Below are 16,350 nucleotides of genomic sequence, written 5' to 3' on the forward strand. Positions count from 1 at the left end.
TTAGTGTGATTTATCAAGATTTTGATGGAGTATGCCCATGCAATATCCTTAGCTTACTAAATTGATAATGGAATTCTAATCACTTATCTGTGATGCTTCTAAACCTAGGATACAGGGCCGGTTTTAAATTTTCCACTGAGTTCCAGGCCTCATTAATTCCAATGATCTTTTTAGAGATTATAAATGTGGAAATCCAGTGGAGAAAGTGGTAATAACTAGAATAAGACTAATAGAAAACATTAAAACATGTTACTATGTGTTTGGTGTTATAGTAAACTCTACACATGAATTATCTTAATTAAACTCACAACAATCTTATGACAAGGGTACTAAGAGTTATCACCATTTTGTATATGAGAAAAATAAGACTTAAAGAGACAAAATAATTTCCTACGATTACATAGCCAATAAGAGCTGAGTAGGGATTTGATTCTAGAGCCTGTATACCCAACCCCTACCTAATCCTGCTCCCTGAAAAGAGGACTGTTGTAATAACCAGGAGCTGACCTGATTCCAATGAATGGTAACTACTTGTGCCTCTCTGGGCAAGTCACATAATCTAGGACTTTGTTTCCTCTTCTGTAAAATGAAGATGTTGAATTCCACATTGTACAAAGCCACTGTGAGCTCTCAAGTTATAGTATCCTAAAATAAACTAGTTGTACGGTATTGATAGAAAGGACTTTAAATTAGCTGCAGAAACTCCAAGGTTCATCACTAATTTTTGTGATTTGGGGAAAGTCATTTAGCCTCTCCAGTTATTATTTGCCTCATGGAAAAGATTATATGTGCACGTGTGTGTGTGTGTGTGTGTGTGTGTGTGTGTGTGTGTGTGTGTGTGTCTCAGTAACTTCAAAAAGTTTAATATAGCACATGAATATAAAGTAATATCCCATCCTCTTCAATACACTTTATAGCACTGAATTATGGATTTGAGCAATTGTGATCAATTGGCTTTTCACTCTTGTTTTTCCCCTTATTACTTAAAAAACTAGTCTGCAGTATTTTAAGGTAATCCTTATTTGTAGTAGGTTAAAACAGAGAAAGGAGGGAGGGAAGGAGAAACACAAAAACCTCCAAGTTTTCATTTATATATGAGAAGGGTAGGGGATGTCCAAGAAATACATACAACCCTATAAAAGGGAGGCAGGATGTACCCACTAATAAATTAAATAAATTTTAGTAAAAAGCAGCAGTGGAAAATAATCTGTGTATACCCTGACCCTTTTTCAGTTTAACAAAGTTAATGATTAAAATCTCGTAGATTTGTCACTACGTTTTCCCCAGGGTGTTTATTTGCCTTGATTGATATTATTTTATCTCTGTGGGCCAAGGATGACTGCCCTTGCTTCTGTGTAGAGATTAATGATTGATTAGGTCATAGTTGGGAAACAGTCAAAGGGAATTGATTACTTTGAGCTGCCATTTTTTACTGGGTAACCTGCAGGAAACAAGAGTGCTGCAGGACTTGCCGGCAGGAAAATGAAGAAAGTCCTGATTTTCCTGCTTGCTGTAGCATTTGTGCATGCTCTAGAAAGAGGTAAGACTTCCAGTAGTGTGACTATGTATGAGAACTCTTACTAGTCCAATTTTCTGTTACCATTTTTTAAAATTATACAAAAGGTGAAAAACAGAAGAATTTGTGAATATGTTGGGGAGAAAAGGAAGAATCAAAGAGAATCACGTCTGAGCTCATATGTGGTATATATAGCATTCAATTGGAATAGCCAAAAAAAAGTAAGATAATCTCATGAAACAAAAGAAAAATTATATAATTAGTTATGCTTCCTCGCTTTTCTGATAACCAAAACCTGGAGAGAATGGTTTGAAATTAGAAATGTTTTAGTTGTTAAAAGATAACACAAATGGAGTCTATGAATCATCATTGAGCATTTTTTTCAGACTTCAAATACTTATTGCCTTTGAGGGCATAATATACCATATCAATGATGCATGAGGTCTACTGAGATTTCATAGCTCCTCTTCAAGGAATCCTTCCTGTATGTGTAATATTTGAAAATGCATTATCGTTTCTAAAATATCCCACATAAAATAATTCAATAGCTATGAAACAAGACTATTAAAAGATAATTGAACTATATTTTTTATTAAGATTATTCTTCAAATGGTGTCTCTATCTCTTAGCAATGTTTAAAACCTTTTTAAATTATATAAGCTGAAATTATGCATATAACTGGGGAAAGTTCCCAAGCTGCAAAATTTATAACTAGTTTTAATTTACTTTTCTGGCTGATTCTTCAATGTTTCTAAGGGAATCTGCTTTGAAAAGTTAATTTTCATTTAGTGCCTTCAGTTAAAAGTCTCACTTAAGTCATACATTAGTATCCATATTAATAATGTACTTAATCATTGGAATAAAATATGTGTATGTATGTGCCAGGAATTATTGGTATTAACTATGACATGAATAATCTTACTGCTGACATTTCCTTATTGTTTTTACATTCACTTTTCCTTGTTCTTACTTTTATTCAAAGTATTTAAAATTTTGTCTTATTCATCCATAGATTCTTAAATAAGCTATGGATCTTTCTTTATGTAAGACTACAAAGTCTGAGATATATTGGGGTGTAAATAAGGAAAATAAATTGTGTCCCTTACAAGACCTCTGAATAGGCCAAGACCCAAGAAACCCTAAAAGGTCACTCTTTTGCCCAAGGTTTCCCTGGAGCAGAGCTGAACCTGAAAATTCCTACCGAAGCAGATTTAGTTCAGAATGTTCAAAATGCAGAAGGTCCAGTCATGGTTAGATCCTGGAATTATATGTGGACACCATAATGTGGGACATGAGTCACTCAATAAGTGTACATTGGTTTCACCTCAAAAAGTTACACTGTCCATTGAAAAATAGCAGAGTATTCTGCAGCCTCCATTTTGACATCTTTCGGTATTCTCTGGCTTTAATGAAATGGATGCTAAAAACCTCAAGCCAGCTCCCTTAAAGGCCTAAACTTCACAATGAACTTCAATTTACCCAGGTGCCATAGGTCTGATGATATTCCCTGAGACATAGAATACATTTATAAGTAACAAATATTCAACATTTGGAGATGGTACTCCTGACCATCAGTCCTCTATTCTGTAATGTCTGAGCATGACCCAAATATCAAGTTAGTGGTTTACTTGGAAGTTACATATGCACCCTCTAGCAGGAAGTTGCAAAGTATATAGATAAAGGAGTTGAGAACTTTGGATGGTGGGAGATTGGTCTGGGCTGCAGTTCTTTCTGCCTGGTACAGCCCTGGAGAGCTAACTGATCACCCACAGCATTTGTTTAGAACACTTTTTCCAAAGTATATTTCACTCAAGATTTATCTTGGGAAAAGTTTCTATGGCCAAACACATTTAAGAAGTAAAACATACATTAGTCCTTGGTAAGTTCACAATGGACACCTTTGTTGATCCAAAGGTCCTGTTTTAGAATTTCTATAAGAAAGAAACCTTACTTAACTCAGAATTTCCCAAACATACTGGCTGTTCCTAAAATGCCTGTACCCCATGAAAGTATTCTTTGGAAAACCTCAATTCTAAAATGGATACTGCTGCAGCTCAACATGAACATCAGCTCCAGTGAGGCCAGTCCTCTTTGATCAAACAGCACTGGGGATTTAGTTCACATCTGGGGAGAGAAGGGCTTACCAAATATGCCAAATCTAGATGGTGTCATAAGAAAACATCCACTTTAGCTACCCCTTGAAAGGCAAAAGGCAGTGTTTGCCAGTGGCCTCCACTTGGCTTCTTTTCCCAGGACTGAAATGGATGTAGCACTAATCTGCAATGTATCTTTCTCTTTCCTTCTTACCACAACCGCAAACAAACACAAGCAACCAAGGCAGCTGGCGCAGCTATACAATTACCAAGGCAATAATGCTAACAGGAAATAAACCATTATAGTTTATAAGAGCTGTTGGCAAGAATAGGATATTTACTATCAACATGATTTTCATTTTTGCTTTAAGCACTTCATTCTCAGCATACATTTTTACTAAACAATATCAAACGGAAAGAAAGTCCCCCTGGGGTTGGTGGATGAGCTGGATTTTTCCTTTTTCCACTTGCTTGTCAAAACAGCCTTGGACAATGTGGGTTATCCCAATCTCCCTAACCACCACTGAATCACTGTTTCTCCTTTTTACAAGTTGCCCGCCTCTTCATCAGTAACCACTTGACAAACAAAGCTGTCCTAAGTTTGATTCAGAAACATAGCTGTACAGAATGCCAGAGAGAAGTAACTTAGGATAAGTAGGTATCCTCTGTTTTTCCAAATAACTTTATAAACTTCCTGCAAAACCTACATAATTGTTACTGAGGGGTGACACAGGTGGTGAGAATTACATGATGAAAAGAAGACAGCCGTGTAAAGATCTAGAAGTGAGTTGGAAGTGGGAGGAACTCAGGTGGAAAAGTCCTGAGCTAGGAACAAGCATGGTCTGATCCAAGTTCACAAAGAAACCAGAGTAAAAACATAAAAAATGCTTAGCGAAGAGGGGAAAGGAAGAGGATCCAAGCCAGAGAAGTAGCTAACTTCGTCATCAAAAGCAATGTTAACCTTCTCGGACATCAACAGCAATATCACATTTCATTGCTGTGACGCGCAATGCCTGGTATGAACTCACCATCATGCGTTGGTGTAGGGATAAGTGTGTGTGCTCTTTAAAAGGCCACAAGATTAATCCATAAAGGAAGGAGATGAAGAAACCCTTAAAAGGAATTGATAACTCTCTCCTCCAGTAGTTATGATCACCTAACTTATTTATTCTGCCCACTGCAACCTTTTTTTCTATTCCCCCCCCCATTCACCCTGCTGTACCCACACTGTCCTCCACACTGTTCCATACCCTATGAACTCTGTATGTCAGGGCTTTGTACTAGTCCTTCCTCTCCTTAGAACACTGATCCCCCTGATATCCACATAGCTCCCTTCCTCACCTCCTTCTGGTGTTTGCTCCAAGTTCATGCACAGAGAAGGATTCCTTGACTAACCTATATCAAATAGCACCTACCACTTCATTTTTCCCTATTCCCTTACCATGCTTCTTTTTTTCTAAGCATTCATCACCTTACCTTATCACCAGCTGTTCATTTGTTTATTGTAATGAGTTAAAATGTAGAATGTAAAATGTAGAATTCTGGCAGAACCAGAATTTTTTGCTAATTAGTTATGTTTACAAAGACAATGCTATCACTGCATTGCTGCCTTTGAGATACATTAGCAAAAGATTTTATTTGAGGGAAGACCAAGTATAAGAGAGAAATACCTGTCACTAACACCAATGTAGGGGAAATTAAGTGAAATTCATACTGCCTACTCTGAATCATCCACAACTGGTCCAGATACCAGTTCACCCCATCCCATGAACTAGCTGTCTTCTCATTTCCCTATTTTCCTGGCATCATTATATCTGGATTATTTATGTTTGATCCTATACAGCCTTCTTGGACTCCTTTCTTCATCTTATTGTCTATATTTAAACATTTCCACATTCTATAAATTTCAGCCTTGAAATGGATCAGCCTTGTATAAAGAGTTCTACTGTAGAAACCTTCTCATTATTCCTTATGTGGCTCCCCTTTGCCTCCTGCATATGTCTGCTTCTCAAAGTCTTTGAACACCACTTCTCAAACCTACTAGGCTTCCATTCCGTTTCCATACACTGTCCTAGTCCAGGCCTTTGTTTCCCTTTACCTGGCTTTTATGTCTTCCTAACCAAATCCCTACCTCCCATTCCCTGCCCAATTAATTATTATTAAAATACAATATAAACTTTGACACAATGTGATAAATGGAGTCCAAAAATGAATGGATTGCATTAAAATATCAGGGTCATTATTGTGAGATTAATGAAACGATGGGGTTGAGCATGTGCAGCTGGCTGGTGGGAATCTAGGGATCAGGCTGTCTGATACAAATCCACTCCAATTCTAATCTCTGTTTGGAGTTACCTAATGGTGGGTATGCCCTCAGGCTTAAATATTAATGAGTGTGTGGTAGGCAGAATGAGAACCCTCCAAAAATGTCCACATCCTAATGCCCAGAAACTGTGAATAGGTTAGGTTATATTGCAAAGAGAATTAAAAGTTGCAGACAGAAGAAAGGCTGTTAATCAGCTGACCTGAAAGTAGAAAAAACAATTGGGATTGTCTAGGTGGGACCAATGTCACCACAAGGGTCTTAAAAGTGGAAGGGAGAAGCAGAAGAGGGTCAGTCAGAGGGAGAGGCGACTTTAAAAATCAAACAAACAAACAAAAGCCAAACAAACAAAAAACAACAGCACAGAGATACCAAGTTGCTGGTGTAAAAGATGGAGGAAACCGGCCTGGGGCCAAGAAATGTAGGCCGCCTCTAGAAGCTAGAAAAGGCAAGGAAATGGACCCTCCCGAAAGCCTCCAGGAGGACTATAACCCTGCTCACACACTGATTTTAGCCCACTGCTATTTGTGACAGATTATCCAATAAAATTGTAAGGTACAAAAATCTGTGTTGTTTAAGGCACTAAACTTGCGGTAGTTTATTACAGTAGCAATAGAAATGTAATATGGTAGGTTCCTGGGTCCTGTGACTAGCTGGGACTTCCTGAAGAAAAGCAGCACTGAGTCAAGGCATCCAATTGTTGATATTTTATTGGCCAGATCTAATAAAGTTGGGAGAGTTGGCCAGGAGATGACTGGGGTACATATTAACTAACTTCCCTACTCCCTGGGAGTTTTCTATTTTTACCTTCTTTTCCATATTCCTCTGACCAGAAATAATTTAGCCTGCCACATGAGAGGACTAAAGGAAATCATATGTCCATATCACAAAGGAATATAAAATTTGATACTATATATTATCACTGGATTTTACTATAAGAAGAGTTGCTAATATTCGTTGAGTGTTTACCACATGTTAGGAGATGTGCTAAGCATTTTTATATAGATCAACTTGTTTCATAAAACAGCCTTATGAAGAAGGTACCATTTATCTTAAATCTAAGTTTTCTATTATTTGAACACAGCTTGAGTTGATCATTCCCTTACATGAATATATTTCAATAATTACCTTAAAAAAGAAGTAAAACTTTGACTATTAAGTCTTTCTGTGTTTAAGTTCCATACTCCAGTTTCCTTATCCGACTGTTTATTAGTCTCTAGACATGACTTGTGATTTTCCAACTTCAGTTCTATCTTCATGTTGTCCTCTCCACTTAAAATCCCTCTCCTAATTCATTTACTCCAGTTAAAATCCTACCCATCATTCATGGCCCAGCTCAAATAATAGTTTCTTTCATGAAGCTTTCTAAAAGCCCTCTTCCCATTCTAAAATTTCATAATGCTTTGCTTCAATTTCTCCTATGGCAATGATCACTGTTAGTGTTGTATACTTATCTCTACTTTTAGACTTCCTTTCCTTAAGTATTGATGGCTTTAGAGTTTTCTTTTCCATGGTACCTTACTCTTGGTATATGGTCAATAGAGATTTGTTTCATGCAAATGTATAAAAATATTCACAAACTGACTTGATTTAGCTAATAACAATAACTGACAAGTAAATATTGTTTACTGTGGAGGGGTAGGCACTGTTCTAAGCATTTCACATATACGAGGTGTCATCAAACAATATGATGAATGCTTAAATAAAAAAATTATTACAGTAAAAGACACATTGCCATTAATCCCCCTCAAAATACGCCTCCTCGCTTCGAACACACTTACCCCACTGTTCTTGCCACTTTCTGAAGCAGTTTTGGAAGACCTCTTTCGTGAGTGTCTTTAGCTGAGCTGTCATGGCTGCCTCGATTTCCTGAATCAATTAAAAATGTTTTCCTTTTATGGTCATTTTGACTTTGGGGAAGAGCCAGAAGTCACATGCCAGATCTGGTGAATAAGTTTAAGGACACACTTGTAATGGTTTTTTGTGTTTTTTTTTTTTAACAGACATTGCCATACCAGAAGTGATGTGTGACACAGAGCCTTTCTGTTGTGATCACAAAATCAGTAAATGCTACTGCCGAGTGCCATCCAATGGAAAGGCAGGGATCTTCAATATGGGAAGTGGCACATGGAACCTTATTAACAGTGTGTGACAAGATTCAATTTGTTTACTGCAGTCAGTTGGGTGTGAGCTGTTGAGAGAAGGTGTGTTTTAAAGTGTGCCATAAATCATCCTCCATCATGACAATGCTCCATGTCACACATCGCTTCTGGTATGGCAATTTCTGTCAAATAAAAATGTTAGTGTGTCCTCATCCACCTTACTCACCAAATCTGGCACCATGAGACTTCTGGCTCTTCCCCAAAGTCAAAGTGACTCAGGACATCGAGGCAGCCATGACAGCACAACTAAAGACAGTGACAAAAGAGGACTTCCAGAACTGCTTCAGAAAGGGGCAAGAATGAAGGGATAAGTGTGGTTGAAGCGAGGGGGACTATTTTGAGGGGGGATTAATGGCAACGTGTCTTTTACTGTAACAATTTTTTTAACTTAAACATTCACTGTATGTTTTGATCACACCTTGTTGTATTAACTGATTTAATCCTCACAACAATCCTATGAGAAACAATTGTCTCCATTTTACAAATGAGAAGGCTGAGAAGGAACAGACAAGATAGAGAACTTGCCCTTGGTCTCCCTATTAGTAGGGATTCAAATCCAGGTTGTCTGGATCCAGGATCTCATCCCTAAATCATGATAATATATAAAATAATCATGATAAGGCAGCCATAGGTGTTTTCTTTGGCTTCATGGCTTGGGTCAGAAAGCTGTCTTTAAAGATTAACTTGATTTGTTGTCAACATTTTAAAATCTGAAGATTTCACGTAAAAATCCAGATTTCTAGCTTCTCTAAAAGAATGAGAAGACGTAGCATTAGGGCTAAGTTTTCACGTGGCAACAATGACCTGGAGCTGAATTATGACTGGCCCTTATTCAAGTAGAACCATGGAACTACCATTGGGCATTTTCCTTTCTTCACTTGGATCAAATGTTAAATTACACAGTTCCTACATCCTAAGGGCATTTGATTTGCTATCCTTGGTGTCTTGGATAGTGTCCAATAATGAGTCTTCATTTTCTTGCTGGAATTTTATATTTAGAAAATTGCATTTCATTATGTAAAAAAAAAAAAAAAGGTTAGTACTTCAGCATAACAATTATGTACTATAGAATTGTTTTGGCCTTGTAAAAAGTTTATACAAATAGTTTTATGATAAAAAATGCTCAATAACCTTTGAAAAGGAATTTTCATATACAAAATAATGCCATTTATGGTATAATCTGTTGGACTTACAAATGCATTTAAAAGGTTCAAGAGATCTGCTTGACAGAAACCATGTATGATGACAGAGACAGATAGTGATAAAAATGAATATTATAGCCTTGTCATTGGATTAACTATGCATATGCAAATTATGTAGTTTTAATAGCCATTGAGATGTGTGGATTGATAGGAAACAGTGAAAGAAAATCAACCGTATCCAATATTTTCTGAATTATTTTAATTAAAAGATAGAGTGCATGGTTAGTTAATGAGGCAGAATCATCACCTCTTCCTGTTTTTATCAACTCAAAGGTATACAATACGGAAATATGACTTTGCCATTCCTTACTGAATAATACTTTCTTCAGATTTCATAATAAATGCTTAGTGAATTGGCTTTTTGAATACTCGTGTCTGTTCAGAGTTGTACCAGGCACTCAGGATCTAACAATATGATCTTTGCATTGAAAGAACTTTCATAGAAAATAAGACAATTCTGCTTAAAGGGAACATGATTAGTATTGTACTGCTGTCTAAGATCTATTAGCAAATACCTAGTGAATATACTATATATCCCTGTCTCTGCAGAGACCAAAGCACCAGACTGAGACTTTCAGCCAAACTGCTCACCTTCCTATTTGCAAGGTTTAACAGAACTTGCAAGTTTCTTTTAAAAAAGAGAATATGAAAAGGAAGAAAGTACTTTTCCAGGACTGGTAGTAATAAATGAAGACTTCAGAAGGGCAGGAATAAAAGACTCTTTCAATACCATAAAAAGAATAATACTAAATTTCAATAGAGTAATTCTCAAACGCAGGTAAAATAAAAAGCTCAAAAAGTTAATTGTTCAATTATTTGGATATTAACACAATTTTCCATAGAAATAATTTATACATAGAGATGAAGTTTTTAAAGTGACACACAAAAATATGTCATAAATGTGGGAGGTGAACCATGATGACTACAAATCTCATAGGATTTTTGAGATGAAGATAATATGTAAAAAATATTTGAAACAGTACCTGCCAAATTGTTGGCACCCAGATGTGAACCATTATCATGATAGTATTTATTCTTATATTGCTTTAAAATTTAAACCCTGCAATGCATTCTGTTCCCAAGTCAGGATGCAGGGGACATCACCCTCATCCGTCCCAAAGGTGGGAGAGGGAAACTTGCTCCCCTATTTGCACCCCTGCAAAAGCATTTGTAGATGACCAGATGCCCAACCTTTGAAGGGAAGCGGAGGTGGAAAGAGATGCATGGAGGAAGAATGCCTCCTGTGGACTTTGGTGAGTGTAGCAGCTATGTAGGCTACTACCCATGGGGAACCCAAGGGCATTAGTTTGAGTGACTATCAGGCCACCTATATTGCAACTGTAGTTTCTGGGCAATGGACCCATTGACCCTGTATCTATTACTATTTTTTAATTTTCAAGATTTGAAATGAAGCTCTATTAGTTCCACTGATGGCATCCTAAACGGTATCTTTAATTTCTTCTATGCTCGTTAATCCGTAGATGTCATGTAGCTCTCTGGGTTTAGTAATTAAAAGATCTGAATTTCTCTCTTGTGGCTCAGACTCAGAAAACTGCATACCTGACAGTTAGCATCAATGTCGACATGAGAAGCCAGATTAATTCTTTATATGATTAAAAATATCAATGGAGAAGAAACCTTTTTAAATGCCTGAACATGAAATAAATGTTAATTCAATTGCCACATCTTAATTTACGGTGTTTCCAAATCAACCATTTTGTTTAGCTTTAATAATCAGGTTGTCTTCCTAAACCAACCCAGCAATGTTTAATTTCTGAAGTAAAACCACTTCTCTGAAATCACCAATATCTAGCCTGACTGTTTGAATAAGCACTGCAAACCATATTTTTAAAAGGTTAAAGTTAAAAAAAAAAGCAGAAAACAAATATACTGACCTTTTCTGACACAGATGAGCCTGTCAGAAATAAAATGCCAGAAGAATAAAATTGCCAAACTATAAAATTCCAACAGAGCTCTAAAACCTCATGATTTTTCAGAAAAACAATAGGAAATAGCAACTTAAGACAGTTCCTAGGATTCTGTATAAGCATGTATCCAATTCAATGGTGTATAAACAGCTTCTCTACATGACCAAATTGGTTTTACAGAAAGATTCTAACAAAAGTTAAAGCATTCAAAATAATTTCTTTTAGTTAAGTTTGTACCAAGACAGTATCTTATTGACTATCCCCACTAGATTGAAAGTTCCATGAAGGCAGAGATATGTCTCTTTTGCTTTCCATCGTATATTCAATACTGAACCCAATGCTGAACCCAATACTGAACCAACAGAGTGCGTATGTTGCCTGGATGAATTAATATTGTCAGCTATGTTGGGAGAGGTGAGATACACGGAGCACTAAAGATTTCCCAAAAGTAAATCAAATTTGTTTTCAAAAGCCCAGAATCAGACAGGACTTATCAGAATGTTTCACAATACAGATAGAAATAAGACATGCTATTCCAAAAAGCAAAATTCTGTTAATGAAATTTGTAAACATTTACTGTTGAGATGGCACTGTGTGAAAAAGATTTCACCAGTGTCACTAAGATTATGCAATGTTTACTGGGACCATGTTAAAGTCCAGACCGCCCTCTGTATAACCACATGCACAATAACGAACAAAATATGTCATTTACAATTCATTCAAGAGAGGATTTAATTATATGAATCAAAGAGAGCTCGACTGGCATGAAAAAAATATTTATTAAGCAGTATTCCTTGGAATGAGAAATCAATTTGTAATGATCACACTGCAAATTAACTTTAGTATTTATTGTTTTTTTGGAAGATGAAAAAATGATTAACGTATTTGCCTAGTCTTGTAAGCTGTATATGCTCTCTTTGGTAAATGAATAAATGAAAATTTTAAAATCAGAAATATATTTCAAGTAGTCCACCTGAAAGATACATGATGCAACAGCTTCCTCTACAGGTCAGTTTTGTAAGAGCAGTTTTACCCGTATATTTTTATTCTGAACTTCCTCAGTGCCTCCCTTTTGGGCTTCTTCCTTGATTCTGTCATGTCCAAGGCTGAATAGTCCAACTAGAACGGTTCCCAAACCATTTTTAGTCTTGTGTAGTCAATCTAGTTTTCCACTTTTCTCTAATAATTTTGCATTCTAACTAAAGCTGTACATAATGACTGCGGATTCTAATGTACTTCTGTGCAAACATAAGTAGTTGATTTAATTAAAGGTATTTAACAAGAGATAATCTGTAGTGGCCATTTTCACTACATTCACATGTACTCACACATTCCTGTAACACACTGAATGAAAACCAATATTTTGGTGAAGTGAGAAATCTGAACCTGGAAAGCTAGAAACAAAATACTTCTCAAAACCATCATCAGAGGTGCCCCCCTTTGCAAACAGGCTCTCATTTTGAATGTTATTGAATGGCTACAATGAAAAATATTAACAAAAAATAACCTCTGCACTTTAGTAGGAACATTTTATTAAACAAAGTTAGCTCCTATGCATTAAAAACAGAAAGACGTTTTTATTAGAGCTATTTTTTTTGTAAACACAGTAAGCTTTGGGGAAAAAGCATTCCATATAATTTTTTACTACTTCTAAGAGAGATTATTTTATAATCCCTTGTAAAAGTGATCTTAAAGATCAAGAAGGTACAATCTTGTACTAAAATCAGGAGTCTTTAATATATATGGTTAAACTCCATTTGAGTATTTTCAGTAACAAAACAAACTCACTGCTTCAAGCTGTTCATCATTTCAGCTATTATTTAGCCATGGTGACAGTCAAGTTCTCACATTGAACCAAAATCTATTTTACCTAGCTATACCTTAAGAGCAACATAAAACAGCTCTATTGACATCCTAATGTTATAGCTCTTTATTACAGGGTACAGCTCTACCTTAAATTCTTCCCCTCTATGCTCTAATCACCAATCCCACAGAATGCCATTAATGATTAATGGACATTTTCTGCCTTCTTTTGACCTTTTGAAACAGACAATATCCAACCTGGTAAACTAGTCAATAAATTCCAGAAAGTGTGTACTAGACGTGAAGGTTCTCAGATGTAACAGAGGTTTGCTGCAAGTGGCTTTTTGTACTCCATTGACTATTAACTTTATCAATCCTACTGTGTTTGTCCAAATTTCCAAGATAATGTGAGATTTGAACATGTAGTTTCTTCTATGTGATTTTAATGATATTTGGGTTGGTCCTTCATTACAAAATGTAGCTTAAGAATATCTTTTTCCTCAATTCTGAATCTTCTCATCTGAGTTTTCCACCTGAAAGATACAGAGTGCAAAAACATCCTCTACTTGTGGGCCAGCTGAGTGGCTCAGTTGGTTAAGAGCTCACTGTAGAGTTTGAGCTCTGAGCAACAATGGTTCAAGTCCTGGCCTAAGCTGAGCAGCTGCTGAGCTGCCAACAGGTGACAGGATGGCTCAGCTAAAAGTAAAAAAAAAAAAAAAAAAAAAAAAAAAAAAAAAAAAAAATCCTCTATAGGGTATCAAGCATTTTCACCATTAAATCTAATAAATCGTAAACAGAATTTTTTTTTTAAAGAAAAAGAAAACCCCTCTAGCCTACATCCAACTACCACCACCATGCACTCCAAACCATAAAATAAAATTTCCTACCCTGGCTTCTCTTCCACAGAATTGTAACTGTTAGGGAGGTGAGGACATTTAGGGGGTAAAAAGGCATGACAATAACTGCTGTCACCTGAGATGGATTTTCAGATTTTTGATACCAGGAAGATAAGTTACTAAAAGTTAAAACCGCTTATCTCAGAACAAAAACTGAGCCAATTATACGCTTCTTACATTTTTTTCCAAAGGAAATTGTCCTAGACTTATTTGCATAAAATATGTATCAGGGAAGAAAAACATTGACTACCTTCCATGTGTCCACCCTATTATGTATGTAATAGGTGTGTTGAACAAGTGGGTTTCACAAACAATAGAAAGCTCATCTCCTGTGCAAACTAGCTCTTCCCAGTCACATGAATGGACTGAAGGGTAGATTCTATGATTTTTCTTTTCACTCTCAAATCAAAGGTCCTCTGGTACTTCTGAAGCTCAAAATAACTGCCTCATAACAGTCATGGGGCTACCTGCTTGTCTTACATGGTCAAAAATTAGTAAATTTGCTTAAAGTTGAAGCTACTGCCCCAGGTCAGGCCTGTTTCAGTCCCGTTGCCTGTGGTGGGAAATGGAGACACGTACACTGTCCTCTCTTTTTCTCTGCTTCCTCTCCTCTTCTCCTTCCTCACCCTCTCTAGGCTGCATTTGGCTCCTCAGACACAGGAAAGGAATAAGCTAGCAGGAGAGGTAAGCAGCAGGGAAACCTAATTCAGTGGGCAGCTTTGTGAGCCAGTGTTTTGCTTTCTGGCTATGGCAGATGTTCCATGTTGACATTTTCTGTTTGTGGCTTCTTTGGAATTCCCTTTCCCATTATCCCTGGGGATCTCTCACATCCAATTGGCAGCTTAAAACTTTCCTTTGGTCCTCTGATTTTCAACTGGCTGCCCCTGCACAGAGGTATCCCACTGTTGGCAACCCTGCTATCCTTTAGATAGTCCTTTTCTGAGAGGGTGGGGGAGCACAGAGAGGGGGAGAGGGAGGCAGAGAAAGGAAGAGGGGAGAAGGGGAACATTTGAGACAACTCTAGGCCAGCTTTCTCTCCTGCTTTATCTACATCAGGTCCGTAGGCCACAGCATGGCTTCCCACTCATAGCCTTCTCTTTTGTTGCCTCAAGCTACTGAATCAGTCCCCTCACTCTTTAGATTTCTCCAGTCTGAATCAGACACCTTTCATTGTACCCAAAACACTAAGGGAAACCTACCAAGATCTGAATGTTTTCCTTGAAGTCCCTCTCACTATGCTTGACGTGGGAGGGAGCACTTCCTACCATTCCTCCAAACCCACCACGCTGCCAACTTTCTCCAAAAAAATATTTTGCTTAATTTTCATCTCTTCCCTCATCTGAATTCCTAGCTTTCTTTCCCTTATAGAGTCTGGAGGTGGGTAATAGAGCAGGCATGGCAACACTCATTCTCACACACCTCCTTTAAGGTCCCACTTTAGTGGGGCTAGTTCTTCACTGTGGAATGTAGACACTCTCCATTTCTTGTTTGTTCTTGTTTCTTTCAAGGCCTTAGTTAAAGCTGAGATGAAGAAGAGAGGGGTAAAATGTCCCGTTTTAGCATTATTGTAAAGATGTGACCTAGGAAAATAACTGCCATTTCAATAGGTTCTGGCTCTTGATTGATCTACTTTCAGTGTTAGTTCACTCTTTTTTACTACTGTGCATTAAAAGGTATAGCATGCCATAAAATTCTGACCCATTTTGATAAAACAGCTAGAAATGCACCCCCAAATGGAATCCTATATAGCTATTGAGAAAATGCTACTTTGATTACAGGTAAGTCATGTGGAGGAATCCTTTATACATATGTATGTAATGTAACATTCTCTAAAAGGGAATAGACACAAAATTTTCTATTTTTGGTTCCTAGGACGAGATTATGAGAAGGATAAAGTCTGCAAGGAAATCGCCAATCTAGGAAAAGATGATTTCACATCTTTGTAAGTATGAGGTATTCACTCACTTTCTTGGTTACTTGACCTTGAATAAAAATGTGTGTGAGGTAACTTCAATTCACCATGAAGGGCTGAACTGATCTCTGCTAAGATTAAGAGAATAGAGCCCAGGATCAACTTGGGCAGAAGTGTCAGGCAAATGAAAGATACCCAAAGATTCCAGTTGAACTGTCATTACTATGGTCTAAGAATTTATTACCAGTATGTAAAGTAATGAGTTGAAAGAGAATAAGTAAGCACAGTTTTCTAAGTTAAATTACAATGTAGATAGTACATGCTAGGCCTGGCAAACAAAGGCAATAAGCTATAGAACAGATTCATTTGGGGAGGCTTAGGAGAGGAAAGAACATTAGGCTAGTTCGATGGAACTTCAAGTCCACCTTGTGGTTTACAAGATCAATTTACCTAGGACAAAAACTGGTTTTAAAAGGCAACTGTATATTCTTTTCAGTAGTCAAGAAAATGTGTGC

At 37.0% G+C, this 16,350-nt stretch overlaps 1 protein-coding gene across 1 annotated transcript in view; it reads left to right on the forward strand.

The window, feature by feature from the left end:
- Positions 1-1,414: 1,414 nt before the first annotated feature.
- The window catches only part of GC (GC vitamin D binding protein), a 38,399-nt gene continuing 23,463 nt past the window's right edge, over positions 1,415-16,350 (forward strand). The window contains exons 1-2 of the mRNA XM_019663230.1: positions 1,415-1,540; positions 15,796-15,865. Coding sequence (XP_019518775.1) covers positions 1,483-1,540; positions 15,796-15,865 — 128 coding nt within the window. The 5' untranslated portion in view covers positions 1,415-1,482. The remainder of the gene's footprint in view (positions 1,541-15,795; positions 15,866-16,350) is intronic.

The sequence above is a fragment of the Hipposideros armiger genome, unplaced genomic scaffold (assembly GCF_001890085.2).
Source record: "Hipposideros armiger isolate ML-2016 unplaced genomic scaffold, ASM189008v1 scaffold_386, whole genome shotgun sequence".
NCBI lineage: Eukaryota > Metazoa > Chordata > Mammalia > Chiroptera > Hipposideridae > Hipposideros > Hipposideros armiger.